General features: G+C 38.8%; 1 protein-coding gene across 1 annotated transcript in view; it reads right to left on the bottom strand.

Moving 5' to 3' along the window:
• The window catches only part of CLCA2 (chloride channel accessory 2), a 37,480-nt gene that overhangs the window by 2,448 nt on the left and 19,104 nt on the right, over positions 1 to 15,928 (bottom strand). Inside the window, exons 11-13 of the mRNA XM_059377097.1 lie at positions 13,516 to 13,786; positions 10,308 to 10,478; positions 6,261 to 6,494 (exon numbers count right to left, since the gene is read on the bottom strand). Coding sequence (XP_059233080.1) covers positions 6,261 to 6,494; positions 10,308 to 10,478; positions 13,516 to 13,786 — 676 coding nt within the window. The remainder of the gene's footprint in view (positions 1 to 6,260; positions 6,495 to 10,307; positions 10,479 to 13,515; positions 13,787 to 15,928) is intronic.

The following is a 15,928-nucleotide window of genomic DNA, read 5'->3' as shown; positions in this document are numbered from 1 at the left end:
AAAAGGAGGAAGAGAAAATATTTCAAAACTCTTCAGAAGAGTATAACAGATTCCAGTGTCTATAATTTACTACCACATGCCCAATATACAACAGAAAAATCCCTAGACATGCAAAGAAGTAGAAAATGTAGTATCAAAAAAATATTAGTAAATAAAATGAGTCACAAATGACTGAGATCTCAAATTAATAGATAAGGACTTTAAAGTAACGACTATGAGGACCACCTGGGTGGCTCAGTCGGTTAGGCATCTGCCTTTAGTTCAGGTCATAATCCCAGGGTCCTGGGGTTGAGCCCCACATCAGGCAGGGAGCCTGATTTTCCCACTCCCTCTGCCTATTACTCCACCTGCTTCTGCTCTTTCTCTGTCAAGTAAATAAATAAAATCTTAAAAAAAAAAACATGATGAGTATGTGAAAAGTCAGTAGGACAAGTTGGAGATAGAAAATGGAGAGATAGGAAATTTGAGGAGAGATATGGAAAGTTAAAAAAAGAAGAAAATGGAAATTCTAGACTTGGAAAAAAAATGAAAAAATTCATTTGACATTAATAGCAGATTGGACACAACAGAAGAAAAAAAAATCAGTAATCTTGAAGACAAGTTCATAAAAATCAAACTGTAGCACTCAGGACAAAAGATAAAAATTAAATACAATTTCAATGATTTTTGTGATTTACTGACATACCTATTTAGTGTATGTGGGTATAAATATAATCATATATCATATTATATCAATATTATCTAGGAAGAAAAGAAGAAAAAGAATAAAGCAGAAGTTTTTTGAAGATGTGTTAGCTGGAAATGTTTCTGGTTAAAAAGAATACAGATCTAGGAAACTCAGCAATCCCCAAATAGAATAGGCATCAGGAAAACCACACTGAGGCACATCTTGGTCAATCTGGTGAACACCAAAGATAAAAACAATTTAAAGCAGCCAAAGGGAAAGAAAGACACTCTACACTCAGGAGAATAACAGTAAGAATGATAGCTGACTTCTCATCAGAAAAAAAAAAAAATGGAGCCATTAGACAATGAAATAACATATTTAAAGTGCTGAAAGAAAAATTTATTGCCCTAGAATTTTATATATAGTGAAAATGTACTTTTTTTTTTAAAGAGTAAAAATGTACTTTAAAACTGAAGGTGAAATGAACACATTTTCAGTAATTGAATCCTCAGAGAATTTCACCTGAAGACCTGAGCTACAAGCAAAATGGTGATAGAGAAAAATGCAGACCTACAGAAAGGAAGACTTGAAATGGTGACTATATGGGTTACTAAAAAGGGTCACTTTTTTCTCTTTAAAATTTATCAAAAAGACAATGGATTGTTTAAAACAGAAGCCATAACAATGCAATGTGGTCTTTATAAAAATATAGCAGCACAATATATGACAGCAGCATCACAAAAGATGATGGAGGGTACATGGAATTATACTTTTGAAAGATTCTCACATTATATGTGAAGTGGTATGACATTAATTCAGGGCAGTCTGTGATAGGTTAAAAAAAACTGCATGTTAGAGAAAAGCTAAATTTGGAGAAGCTGTTGGCAGGAATTTTATTATTTTGATTTTCCTTATATTGTTTTGATTCTTCAAAATTGGAGTAAGATACATATAACATAAAATTTATCATCTTAACCAATTTTAATGTGTACAGTTGAAGGTATAGTTCAGCACTTTTTAAGTGTTACATTCACACTGTTGTGCCATTTTGATTTTCAACCATGTGAATGTATTACCAATTCAAAACTAAAATTATGAATAATAAATAATTATGCAAAAATGGAAGCCACCTGTAGTACTAACCCACTCTAGTAATATGATAATTCTTATCTACAATGGCAAAAAATAAATTTAATAATGAATAGAGCAGCTTCAAAGAAGGATTTTGTTCTGAGGAATGAAAACCATAGGATATTTCAAGTTTTAGTTAAAAATGAAAATATTCTGATGACTATGTTTTGAACAGTTTCCAATAATTTTTGATAGACTATTTCTATCCTGCCTAGTAATTAGAATAAAACACCCTTAGAGACAGTTGTCAAAACAAAATAGCTTTTATATTCAAATTTATCAATCAGCTGCTTCCCTCTGAGTAAACCCACTGGGCTTCCTGAGGTGGTTCCAATATAGGGGGGCAGACATGGGTGAGAAGCTAGGCTGACCATCCTCTCTACACTCACAGTGGAACATGTCCATTGCTCTCTCTGGAGAAAGCCCGCTCCATGGTGCTTTCCCAGAGTCCTCTCCTAGATAATGAAACAAGTAATATTTCATAAGTCTTAGCATTGACAAAGGTTTTCCACATCCGCTGCTCTCTCTGTGTGAAATTGATCATCTCATTTTAAATAAAAAGGTAGGGACTCGGGAAGTTAAATGTGCTACCATGATGAATAGTTAGGAAATAGTAGTGTTGGACATGAATTCATTTCTTCCAACTCCAAATCCCATTCCTTTCTACTATGAGCACCAATTAAACTTTATGCAGAACAGCTATGCAACTGCAAAGACTCAAACTCAGTTCATGCATTCATGGAGAAGCACCTTCCACTTACAGTACTTGTTATGTTACTTCTCTCCTTGTGAGAAAGAGAAGTCAGACTGGTTCTGCGTTTTTGACCTGTTGGGTATATATCTCTAGGTTTGGTCTCTCTTTTTTCACAGTGTATTTTAGCCAATGAAAGTAGCTCTATGGCCTTGGACAAGACACTTAGACTCTCTGGGTCATTCGCTTACATTTGAAACAACGGGGTCAAACTAGCACATCTTTAAGATCTCTTCTGTCTCCAAACTGTTACAAATGTTGGCATTTATCGAACACTTAGTATGGACCAGACATCGTTTTAATCCCTCTCTGTGCCTTACTTCATTCAACTCTCTTAACAACACTCTGAGATAGCTACTCGTCCTATCTGCTTTTGCAGATTAATAATCAGAAGGTGAGAGAAATTAAGTAACTTGCCTCATTACACAGGTAAAATGTGGTGTCTGATTTCACAGCCCAATACCTTAGCACGGTGCCGTGCAGCCTCCCACTAGGCTACACTTCCTGGCTACACTCCCTCCTGTTTCTTATTTCCCAGTAACTGTGCTGCTTTTCCAGTTATTGAGGCTTACGTCTCAATTAGCATCTTTATCAGTAAATTCCTAGTAGGGAAAGTTCTGAGAAAGACTGAGGTCTGGGGCAGGAAGCTGAAGACTTGGTCCCATCTTCAGGGAGCTCTCTCAACTGTTAACAGTTGCTACTTCCTCTCTTCACTTGAAATCCAGTTCATCCCCTAAGGATTATTTTGGGTCTCTCCTACATTAAGTCCTCTTCCAGCTTATAGTATGTATAACTGAGGGATAGAGGAGGGCTAGTGGAAAGAACAATTGCTGTTATGGAACAGCTTCTTCAGAAGCAGCACATTTTCAACAATTTTTAAAGATAGTAGGTTGTAGCAATGGTTATATAAGAACATGGTGAAATGATGTCAGAGGAAGAGTGTGAATGTCAGGCTATTAGGCACATAGGGAAGGTAGTTAATGCAGGGAAGGAGGTACAAGATTGGCACTTTTTGGAGTCTGGCCCCACTCCAAGGGTTCTGCTTGGGTCCTGGTGTAAGAACCTGGCTTCTCCTCTGCTCCCATCCACACTGATTTCTACAGCCTTTTAATTTCTGTGGCTTCCAAGCCATACAAATGGCACTGTGTTAATCTGTGGTTTTTGACCATTTTGTGCCTTTTTTTCCCTCAGCGTATGGTTATAAATTCTTAGAGTGCAATGACCATCTTAAATTATGCTTATATAATGTTTAGTGCTGTGTTGGGCATGAACAGTAGCTTAATAAATGTATTTTCACTTTAATTACTTTTTTAAAGATTTTATTTATGTAGCACTCGATGCCAGGACTCTGGGATGGTGACCTGAGCCAAAGGTGGACGCTTTATGACCTGAGCCAAAGGTGGACGCTTTATAGACTGAGCCACCCAGGTGTTCCTAATTTCTAAAAAAGAAATACAAAGGAGATGCACAACATGCTTGGTACTCAGTTTTAGCAATTATTTTACCCCAGACTTTTAATGAAAACCCAATGAAGTAACCCATTTCCATAATGCCTAGTCTGTATACATAATGGCGGTCTGATGTTTTGTTTATTCTGCATAACGGGTCATCTTTTCTAGGATATTGTGTATAGTAAAGGGCTGCTACCTGGAAAAATACTTATATACTTGTCCATATATGAGATATTCATTTATTGCTAACAGGTTTCCTAAGAATAGTCACATTTTTTATAATTGTGAAGCCAGAGACATACCCCCATTATTTTTAACTCTGATCATAAAGGTGAGAACGCCTTTCTAGACAATAACTTGTGAGGGAAAATAGGCAATGAAACCACATGTTTATGGATTAAACAGGTACCTATTTGTTAGTTGGTCTATTCATGACTAATTTTGCTGAATTATCAGATCAGTTATGACAGTGATTTTAGCAACTTAATACACAACCAGGCACCACCCCCCTTATCTTTTGTGGTTTATGGTTTTTTATATTATAACAAGCCAGGTCTACTTCAATCATCCCTCTCATCAGTGAAGATGCATGAAGATCTCTCTATTCCATTTGGGATGCCAATTCTAAAGTCCCATATGGTTGTATTTCTTCTTTTCAAGACGTTAATAACCACTAACACTGCACACTTTCTTTCTCCTCTTTTAATTCAGCAGTGCAGTTGAAATTCCTAGGGCTCTTGAAAGAAACAGTTTCCAACAGAAATGGGAAACTGAACTTGCATTTGTCTCTTTCAGTACAGGAGGTGTTTCTAAGGGAGGCACTGAGGCAAGTGAGAACACTAGGTTCTCACGAGGTGCCACTAGGTGGCACCACTCTTACCTTTAAATATAGGTGGGAGTGCTTGTGGCTCCTTAAATCTAAATAAAAAGCTAGATAGAAGGCCTTAGCGACAAACCAGCGCCCCAGGAAACTTGGCATACTTTCTCTTCCCTCTCTGATTTTATATGCGTCACTTCGTTTCCTCTTCACGGTACCTTATGAAATAAATATTTGTAGTCCTATTTTCCGTATGAGGAAACTGAAGCCAATAGAGGCTAAGCAACTGGCCAAAGATCAAACAGCTGGACTGAAAGCCAGAGTGGGAACAATTTTTTTCCTGACATGTATATTACAGCTTTTTCCTTTATACAAAGGACATACCCATCCAAGAGTTTCAATCATTGCACATCTCCAATCTTTAAAATGGGAGAATCCTTAATTCAGAGTGTAAAGTATTTCACTTCTTTCTTCTCTGACCCAAAGAGACAGATTGGATAAAAGAGCAGGAAGACAAAGCTACAATAGAGATGTTCCTCAGGAGCACAGAATTATTTGTAGTTGAGATGCTTTCTGATGCATGTAGTAAATGGGTAAAGAATTATAAGCCAAATAAAGATGACCCAAGTTGGAAAAAGACTGGCAAAGGCCAAAGGTGGTCACTTTGACTGATATTGAAAAAGTAAGCTTTCAATAGAGAAGGTTGGTTCCTACAGGCATCTCAATCAGAGGCAACAGGAAAGAAAGTATCTAATGTATAATCAATGATAACCATGTTTTGGTGATGGCAAAGCTGTTAGAAAAATTATTCTCTGAGGAAAGTTATTTTGTTGAGTTGCTACAGGGATCAAGAAATGATGCAGGAAGCCTGAATCTAGTGTAGACCTTGGAAAAAGGAATGTTGAGAAAGAACTTCATCAGTGTTCATGCACACAAGGGTAAGAAAGCCCACCTAACAGAACTGGGTCTAGTCTCCCTAACAAAAGGGATGGCCAGAAGTGGGGGTGAAAATGGACCAAGTTTTGCATGACTTATGGGAATTATTCCCCTGTGACTTGTATATCTTTGAATTCACTATCCACTATCTAATCTTCAGAAAACTAAATAACCTCCGGTATTTAGAAGCCCGTGCTCTGTAATGCAGAACCCATTTCTGTTGACTACACTACTCTTACATACGGTATTTATGTTTCCAGTCAAGATTGCTAGATGATCAGTGTCAGTTCTTTTACTAGGGCTTTTTCAGTTCTGGGGGAGCTGACAAGCTCCTGTTCCTACACTCCAGCATATAAGGCCCTACCAACAGCTCAAAGCTTTTCATAACAACCCTCTGCAGCTTGGTTGGCTCAAAGCCCTCAAAGCTATTTTTACCCAGCAAACCCCTGACATAGTTATTAGAAACGCTACCTGGTAGAAACACAGGGAGTGAAACAAGAAACCTACCCTGGCCTTGGTCATAGTCTTCTCCAGGTGCTGTCCAAGATAAAGTCACCTCCTCTTCCACTTTGACAGCATGCAGGTCAGTGATTTTGCAAGGTGGAAACACATCAGGATGGGGGCCGGCTGGAACTCCTAGCACGGAAAAGGAGCCTCCGGAACTTATTCGGCTAAAGCCCCATTTTTGCTCCTCCTCACTCCTGCCTGCTGATTTTCTTGGGGTATTCATTTGAATGTTGCCTGTGACCAAGAAAAGAACAGCCAAAAACAACAAGTAACCCTTTCCCAAATAGCTTGTTTTTGAGAGATTCCGGAGAGACATTTTAAAAACTTTTTTTGGGGACACCTGGGTGGCTCAGTGGCTTAAGCCACTGCTTTCGGCTCAGGTCATGATCTCAGGGTCCCTGGGATCGAGTCCCACATCAGGCTCTTTGCTCAGCAGGAAGCCTTCTTCCCCCCCACCCCCAGCCTGCCTCTCTGCCTACTTGTGATCTCTCTCTTTGTCAAATAAATAAATGAAAATCTTTAAAAAAAAACAACACAACCTTTTTTTCTTTACGACATCCTTAGAATAATTGAATTTGTTTTTTCCACAATTCATTCATTCATTTGTTCATTCATTCATTCATCCATCCTTTCACTAAATAAATATTTTGAGGGTAGTAATCACAGATAAAAGAGTATCCCTCTTAGAATTTATAGTCATACTAATAAAACTATGTTTATAAGTCATGATAAACATAAGAAAAAAAGACAGGGTGCTGTGAAGAAAAATAACACAGGTACATAATTTATAGTGTTCTCAAGGAAGTAACATTTAAAGGCATCCTAAAGGGTGAGTAGGAGTCAGCCAGGCAGAGTGGAAGTATAATATCTCAGGCAGAGGGAACAGGTTGTGTAAAAACTCTGAGGTCCTAAAAAGCCTTGAAATTAGAAAAAATTTAAAACAAGGAGGCAAGTAGTTTAAGACCAGAGAAGACTCATAGAGGCTCGTAAAGGCCCTTGCAACCTACTCTAATGATTTTAGAGTTTAATCTTACAAGCTGTGGGGAAGCAGGGCAGTGACATGACCCCATTTCTTCCTAACAGGTCACTGTGGCTGCTCTCATTAGAGAATGGGCAAACACTGGGCTGTTGAGATAGCCACTGCAACAGTCCAGACAGGGTAACATGGCAGGGTGGGCTGGGTGACGGCAGTGGGGAGGAAGACAGAAGTAGGCAGTTTGAGATGTGATTTGGAAATAAAATCAATACAAGCTGGTGATAGGTTTGAGTATGGAATGGTGAAGGAGAGAAAGTTGGTAGGGGAAAAAAAAAAAAAAAAAAGAAAGAAAGAAAGAAAAGAAAAAGAAACCGCTCCCAGATTTCTAAAATGAGCAACTTGGAAGGAGAAGCAAGCTAAAGGGAAGGAGACTGGTTTGTGATTCCTTTAAAATATCTATTTGAAGATGACAAGGAGCCAGTTAGACATGGATTTCTAGCTCAAAAAAGAGATTTTATTTAGATTTAATAATTTTAAACTTATGAATTGGGAAGTTATTAGCCTATAGATATTATTAAACCCATACGGGTTAATGAGGTTACCTAATAACAATTTGAACTGTAATGATCAATAGCATTTATTGAGTCCTTGGCTCACTACTTGCCAGGTACTTATTTATCTTACATATATCGACTATTTAATTTTCCTAGCAATGCTAGAGGAGAGTACAGTTATTACAGCCCCCCTTTTCAAGATGATGCAGCTCAAGCAAACAGAAACTAAGTAACTTGCCCAAAGCCACACAGCTAGCAGTAGATGGAGGAGCAAGGTTCCGAACCCAGGCAGAGTGGCTCCAGGTGATAGGGTAAGAAGTTTAGACCTGAGCTCTGAGAACTGCCAACACTTAGAGGCTTGATAGAAAAGGAGGAGCCAGAAAAGGAGCCTGACTCCCCCGCCATCCAAAAAAAAAGAAAATCCAGAGCATAAGAGGTAATTGTAGAAGCCAAGAGATGACAAAGACAAAATCAATCAGTTGTGACAGACACTGCTGAGAACTGACATATATTCTTTGGACTTAACAGCAGAGTGGTCACAGGTGACTAGGGCTAGAGCTTGGGTGGAAGTCAGACTGCGGTGAACAAAGTCAAAATTGGAGGTGAGAAAATGTCGGCAGCAAGTTTAGACTAATGTCAAGGAAGTTGATGACAGGGAGGTGGACAGTATCTGAAGGGAGACAAACAATAAATTTTTTTAAAAATATGGGATGATAATTCATGCTTGAATGCTGCTCAGAGGGGTCGGTAGAGTGGGCCCATGAAAGGGTGAGCTCTCAAGGCCTCTGGATGGGATCCAGAGCAGATCCAGCAGAGACACTGGCCTTTGGAGAGGAGAAGGGTGCACTCTTGTGTCTGGAGATTTGGTGGCATGAAAATAGAGCAGCTCCCATTATTTAATGAAGTGTGTGCTCAAAGTGGTCTTCTAAAAGTGAACTGATAAAGTGAATGTTATATTTAGTAGACATGCCTAGGGAAGCCTACCTTTTTCTTTCTGTGCTGCTCAGAGCCTCTACAAAATACACAAATAAAAAATACAGTTGAATATTACTTTTCCAGTCTCACTGAATACTAGATGCTGATATGTGTATCCTTCAGACACATAGATTTTAGAAAGATATCAGACAAAAAGGAAGCCTTCAAGCTCTTCAGTAGGAATCAAGTCTTATTCTGCTGGCCATCCCAAGTTCCTAGGACTAAGCCTATCACCTAGTAAGCCTTCAAATATGTTTGAAGTATAAATGAAAGAAGGGATATTTATTTATAACTAAAGTATTATATCTATATGTGAAATCATATCCACGCTGTAAAGCCATGTTACCTTGCAATTTAATTTACACAGGTTTTGATGTAAACCAAAGTAAATACACAGGAAAGTAAATTATATTTTAGGCAAAACTAAAATTATCAGGAGATGCAAATTCACTGGAGCATCTTGATTATTTTCTACTTAAGGGTACTTAAAAACCAAAAATCTGGAATCATGTATATGGAATATAAGTTATATATGGAATATAATTAGTTATAAGCTGCTAAAATTCATGAAAAGTGTTCATAAAGATTCTGCAGTTTTGGAAATAAGAATGTTAAGAAATGCTTTCTGAGATTGTTTAAAATGATTACAGAGTATTTTTGTTTGTCTTCATTCTTCACACACTTCATTAGATAATGGGAGCTGCTCTGTTTTCGTGCCACTAAATACTTTAACCACTGCTTCCCTTCAGGAACTATAACAATGGTGTTAAGAAAAGACGTATATCTTCTATTTATTTGGTGCTTTTCCCTTAAAGGAAGAAGCACATCTTCAGGAATCAGTCAGTTGTCTGTAACATCCAAATTCACATTTATTCAGGAACTCATTTTTGTGTGGATTGTTTGGGCTGTTTGCTTCCTTCTTTCAACTGCTATCAACTTTTGCCTCTTTTTCTTGCCTAAACCTCGATAGAGGAAATACAGGAGCTGTGAGTGAGAAAAAAAAAATCAATAAATTTCTTTTAATTGTCAATAATTTTGATGAAACAGCCACAAGAAAGAGGTCAAAATAATGACTAAAATGAATATACCAAATATCTGTGGGAGTTATCTATTGCCTTCCTGATTGACTACTTTGAATCACTGAGGATTGAAGAGATAGCACAAATTAGATATTACTTAAGCATAAAGGGTTTTTTAAAAAATTTTATTTGATATATATAGAGAGATCACAAGTAGGCAGAGAGGCAGGCAGAAGAGAGGGGGAAGCAGGCTCCCCGCTGAGCAGAGAGCCCGATGTGGGGCTTGATCCCAGGACCCTGAGATCATGACCTGAGCTGAAGGCAGAGGCTTAACCCTCTGAGCCACCCAGGCACCCCAAACGTAAAGGGTTTTGAAATTCCATCTCTCTTTCTCATTCTCTTCTTACTCTCTCTCTCTCTCTCTCACACACACACACACACGCACGCACACACACACATACACCCAGATATATATATATATATTAAATGATGTTACTCAAATAATGGTGCTCATGATTCTTACCATTTGCTATGTAACCTGGTACGTACATAGCACGACTCCCTGGAATAGAATAGGCTAGGCCGCTTAGGCTGGGGGAGTGACTGACATGCACTTTCAAGCTATATCTACCATTTGCAGCAAAGGAGAAAAAATATCTTGAGTAAATTCCATCATTTTTTATAATATCAGCACCTGCATATATAAAAAGAAAGCTCAATATCACCACTTGTCATCACAGTTGATTACTAATATTTGATTAAATCATTAAATAATAAGCTTTACACTGATTCTTTCTTCCCATTTTAGCAAATCCAGTCATGGTCATAGCTACTTTTAATATTAAAATCCAACAGTTCCTTAACTTCTCCCTGTGATTCCTTAACCTCTAAAAAATTATTTTCTGAAGGTGAATGAATTGGGCTTCAGTGCTAATAAAACATTTAATAATCATGTTTAGAGCTCTCCTTCTTACCACTGAAAATACTAGTTTCTCATGGAAATCAAACATATTCTTTTTGCTTATGGTTATAGACTCTTTAAGATAAAAGCTATTCTGTTCCAGGAAATAAATATAGATGCATATATACACATTTCATATAATTTCAAGGGATTTATAAACACCCCAGAGCCCTGATGAAAAAAAATCTGGTAGTTTAAAAGGTAATGTGAAATTAATTTCCTCATTAGTGGGTACATGGAACTGTTGTTCTAGATTCTGAGGGGTTTGCTGGCTTGGGGTTTGACAGGCTTTGGTTCCATCCACTGTGATTTGCTTCAGGAGGCATTTGGAAAGCTTGGCCAGTGCTAGACTTTCCTTGAAGAGCAGTTCAATTGCGAACCAAGTCCATGGCTGAATACTGGGGAGGCCCAGACTTCAGGATAGCTGTGCAAGGTATAGCTTAGCCCAAGTGCAGAACACATTCACTCTTCAAGTGCAGTCGCCCGCCCCGCCCCCACCCCCAGGCAAATGGCTTGTCCTATCTTGGAGTCAGTTCACACCACACACTCTGCCTTGGCCCCTAGCTCTGTATCACTACTAATGTGCTCTCAACTCCCCACTGCAAAGGCAGGGCTACTCCTTAACGTGAGAAAAGTAGGAGTATATTGAATTAAAATAAAAAGTGCTGAGCAACTTATTCTCATAATAGGTCTAAAAATTTTTTATCTATTGGAAAGAAATAAAATCTTGGTATTTAGTGGTTTACTGGTTAATTAGGTCAATCTATTTGTTAAGAAATGATAAAGGAAAATCTCTCCAAGCCACAGTTACTACATCCACCTCTTTTAATCCCTGATTCAGAAAGAAATGGGAAAGAACACTAGCTTGGAGGTCGTGGGACTTGGTTTTAAGGTCTGGATTCATGAGGTAGTAGCGGTGAAATAATCTCTCTGACCCGCAGTTTCTACATCTATAAAGCAGGGGCAACTTATCTCACAAGACTGTTGCATTTTTTAATCTCAGAGTGTTCACGAGAAAGCACATTTTAAATTATAAGGCACTTCATAAGTATACATTTTATTATTGTTCATGAATCTAACAGCATATAAATACTACTTCCATTATAAAAATAAGTTTTAGCTATGTGTTAAGTATTGGGGGGGGGGAAACCTAAATTTATACTTTCGTGCCTAGGCAATACTTTCCATTGTTTCTTTCATTAGAGTATAATATTTTTTTGAGTGAAAGAGTGTGAGCAGGAGGAGGGACAGAGGGAGAGGGGGAGAGAGAGAATCTTAAGTAGGCTCCATGCCCAGCGCATACCCAACACTGGGCTTGATCTCATCAGGCTGAGATCATTACCTGAGCCACAATCAAGAGTCTGACCCTTAATCAACTGAGCCACCAGGCACCCCTAGAGTATAAATTTAGACATCAAATAAATGAAATGGTTCCAGGGAATAAATATAAAAGCTGCTGGGTTGACTCAGGTGATCTCTCCTAAGAGAACAGGATCTATTCTCCAGGCTAGCCCGCAGGTTGAAGCAAAGGAGAAGCGTTCTGCAAAGTGTATTTTGGGACTATATACAGAAACTAAAAGGTGTGGCCATGGATAAGCAATCAGAGCACGAGACATTTATTTGGATCCATTCCAACAGGCAAAATGAGAGGACTTCTCTGCTGTTCCTCTGAGGTAGATTTGAACTAAAATCCTTTGAATGAACTTTTGTCTCACAGACATCATAGGGGATTGCCATAGCAAGATGCTAGCAGCTTGCCAAAACCAAGACTCTTGAAAAAAATCATTATCTTTCAAACACCAGAGTGCAGGAGTGTGGTTTATTAGGAGATCAAATACTTGTGGCTACCCACATAGATTCTGAGATTCTGTTGTCCTTCTGAGAATTTAATTTAGGTAAAGAACAGAACAGAAAGGATAAAACAACAAAGGAGTTTGTTTTTAAGTCAAAAAGAGTCAGAAAGAGTCTAGAAGCTGCTATTTCCCGGCCTGATGCTGTGCTGTGTGTGAGGTGTGATGACGAGGTTCTGAACTCCATGTGCAGAATGAGTGCTTGAAGCAGGGTTTGTTTTTTTTCTTTCTTTGACTTTGTTTTCCCAGTGGTGGGAAAACCTCCATCATGATTCCACTAGGCTTGCTGGCCTGATCATCTTGTGAACAAATCACACATGTAAACTCATAAACACAGTCTCTTCCCTCTTATCATCCCTGCTGCTTGGCTAAAGAATAGTCTGGGGTTATCTCCTGGGTCATACAAGCAGTTTCCAATTTTCTCTTCACTCCTGGGCCTGAGGAGATCACCACTGCATCTTACTTCTTGAGTTTTCATTTGCTATTTTAATTGTCCAATCTTGTTATTTCGGTGAATAATTCAGCTGGCAAACCTTAGAGGAATATGGCCATGCCCTGAGGACATAAAAGCCTGTTCTCTGTGACCTCGATGAGCTGCTAGTGTCACTGGCCAAACAAAAACTAAGACCTAGGTGTCAAGCTACTTCCTCCCACCCTTTTGTCCACCCCACAGCCACACCAAGGAACCTGAAGGATACTTCCCGAGTTCACATTCTCTTTCCTTGTGCAGCTGGGACCCATAACTACTCAGTACGTCAGTGACTCTCTTCAGGACTTGAAAATCTCAAATGATTCGATGAGAAAAATAATCAAATTGAAGGACTTTTACAGATAAGTTTAAGATTGATATGGCAGCATCATAACACAACAGCTCTTGAGAACACGAAAAAAGACAAAAACGACATGACATTCCTAGTTACCTGCTCCATTGTCAAAAAGGTCCAGTGCAACAGGGTCTGCAGCCTCTGGCTCAATTATAGCGGTTACAGTGGCATTAAGAATGGGATAAATCCCCTTTCTCACATTTGCATAAATCATCACTGGATGGGGGAAACGGGTGCTATCTCTTTCCACAAAGGCTTCCACAGTAGCAGGGGGCCTGGCTGAGCTGGAGGCACGAGAGGTCACTGTCACTTTCAAGGCTTGACGAGAATGGTGGGTATTGTTCAGAGTGTAGGTCCAGAGCCCAGGCTGCAAAACAAAGTCTTTTTGTTTTGTCACATGTGAAGGAAAAAACCAACCCTTAATTTTAGCACATAAGTCTAAGCTCCTAGGGGTTTTAATCTTATTTTGTTGATGCTGTATCTTCTGAATTAACTACAGAAGAATGTCAGGAAAAGTAAGATCTGTTAAGGGATAACAATTCACTGTTTACATGGCTTTCACAGAACAACCCACTTTTATTGTTAGGTAACTCTTTAGGGAATTATACCATGAACTTCTTTGTAGGGAAGACATATTTTAATTCACATTTTTAGAAAATAATGATGTGTCTGGCTTCAAAGTATTTTGTAAATATTAATTTGAGCCTCTTCACCCAAAAGAAATTTCAATGTTTTTATTCCTTTTCTACAATTGAAAAAATTACAGTAAGCTAAGTCGATGATTATGATTTATGTGAATTCGATTAAAAAGCAATAGTATCCTTCCTTCCTTTCATGTCCTTCAACCCCCACCCTGATATCCAGAAATCTCAAGCAACAAAACCCACATACACTACTGCAGACCAAGAAATGGAATACAGTTTTTTAATAAACCAGTATTCTACAATGTCTGTGTTGAGGAATATATAGAAATATTTCTAACTACCATTGTCTTTTACCTGTCTAGGTAGCCTGGGGAAAACCTGCAAAAGAATATCAGAAAGAAAGAAAAAAAAAAGCTTAAACTGCAAATAACAGAAATTTGTTCTTTGGATAAGATTAATATAAATATCCTTTTTTCCCATTCTTGCTGTTGCTTTTTTTTTTATTTTTAATTTTTAGAGAGAGAAAGAAAGAGAGAGAGAGAGAGAGAGTGAGCATGCACAAGTGGGGGGAGGGGCATATGGTGGGGGGAGAGAGAGACTCTCAAGCAGGCTCCACACTCAGCACGGAGCCTAATGCAGGGCTCTGTCTCATAACCGTGAGATCATGAACTGAGCCTAAACCAAGAGTTGGTGGCCCAACTGACTGAGCTTCCCACACATCCCACTGTTGCTTCTTATTAAACCCTAGAAGTAACAGGGGGAACACAGTAGAGCATGAGAGGAAAGAGAAAACAGCAAGTGGTTAAGTTTTGACTCAATGTGGAAAGTAAAGATGCTACCACACCCTACCCAGCCTACTTCATTGGGATTCATGTGCTTGGCTATTTTCCTCTGAGGGCATAATTCAAGTATTAAGATCATCTATTTATTCTTTTCTTTCTTTCTTTCTTTTTTTATAATCATAACATCAGTAACAGACACTTAATACAAATTTCCATATCAAAACCTTCTCTTTGGATGTAATGTTTGTTTTGCTACAGGGCACCTAATGCAGACTAAGAGGTCAGGCAAAGGCAAAAAAATAGGTAAAGTGTTCTTGGTTTTTACACAAAGAACATGACGTGGAAAGAACATGATGAGTTGAGAAAAAAGTAAGGAGGAGCAGAGCAGAAAGTGTTTGGGAAGAGGATTAAGAAATTAGCTTGGGCAAAAGTCATAACATAAATGGCCTGATATATATCAGTAATCACATGGATTTTATCCTGAGACCACCAATGAGTTTTGAATAGGAGATAGGTTTAATCAGATGCTTCAGAAGAATCAGTGGGGTAGAGATGAAGCCCAGATGCAGGGAAGCCCCAGCAGAGGCTGCAACAGGGATCTGGGACCCAAGAGAACTGATAGTGCTGAGGAAGGACTGCACTTGGGCAGTGTACGAATGGACCTTGTTAATTCACCACCCCGCTGAGAACCACTAGTGGTTCTGTTTTGCTTTAGGACTCAAGCTCTTCTTGCTTTTTTGGGCATACAGAGCCCTTGCTGACATGGCTCCTGTTTGTGTCTAACCTCATCACTTCCTCTCTTTCTTTCCCCTAAATCTCCACCTTCCATGCTGCTGTGTAGTTCATCCATGTTGACCTACTTGTAGTTCTATGAAGAGCTATATTCTCTTTTTTTCTGAGCCTTTCTATGTGCTATTTCCTCTGCTGAGAATGTCGTTGACACCTCTGGCCTCTTTATCCTTCATATTTCCATTTTGATGTTTCAACTTCAAGAAGCAGTCACCTTCCCCCAAAGCCTGTGCATCATTCCTATATGCTGAGTACGCTGTTCTCATTCCTACAAGACCCAGCACATAGCAGATT

Source organism: Mustela nigripes, chromosome 14, assembly GCF_022355385.1.
Source record: "Mustela nigripes isolate SB6536 chromosome 14, MUSNIG.SB6536, whole genome shotgun sequence".
Lineage (NCBI taxonomy): Eukaryota > Metazoa > Chordata > Mammalia > Carnivora > Mustelidae > Mustela > Mustela nigripes.
Note: the sequence above shows the minus strand (reverse complement) of the source record. Positions and strands in the feature narration are given on the sequence as shown.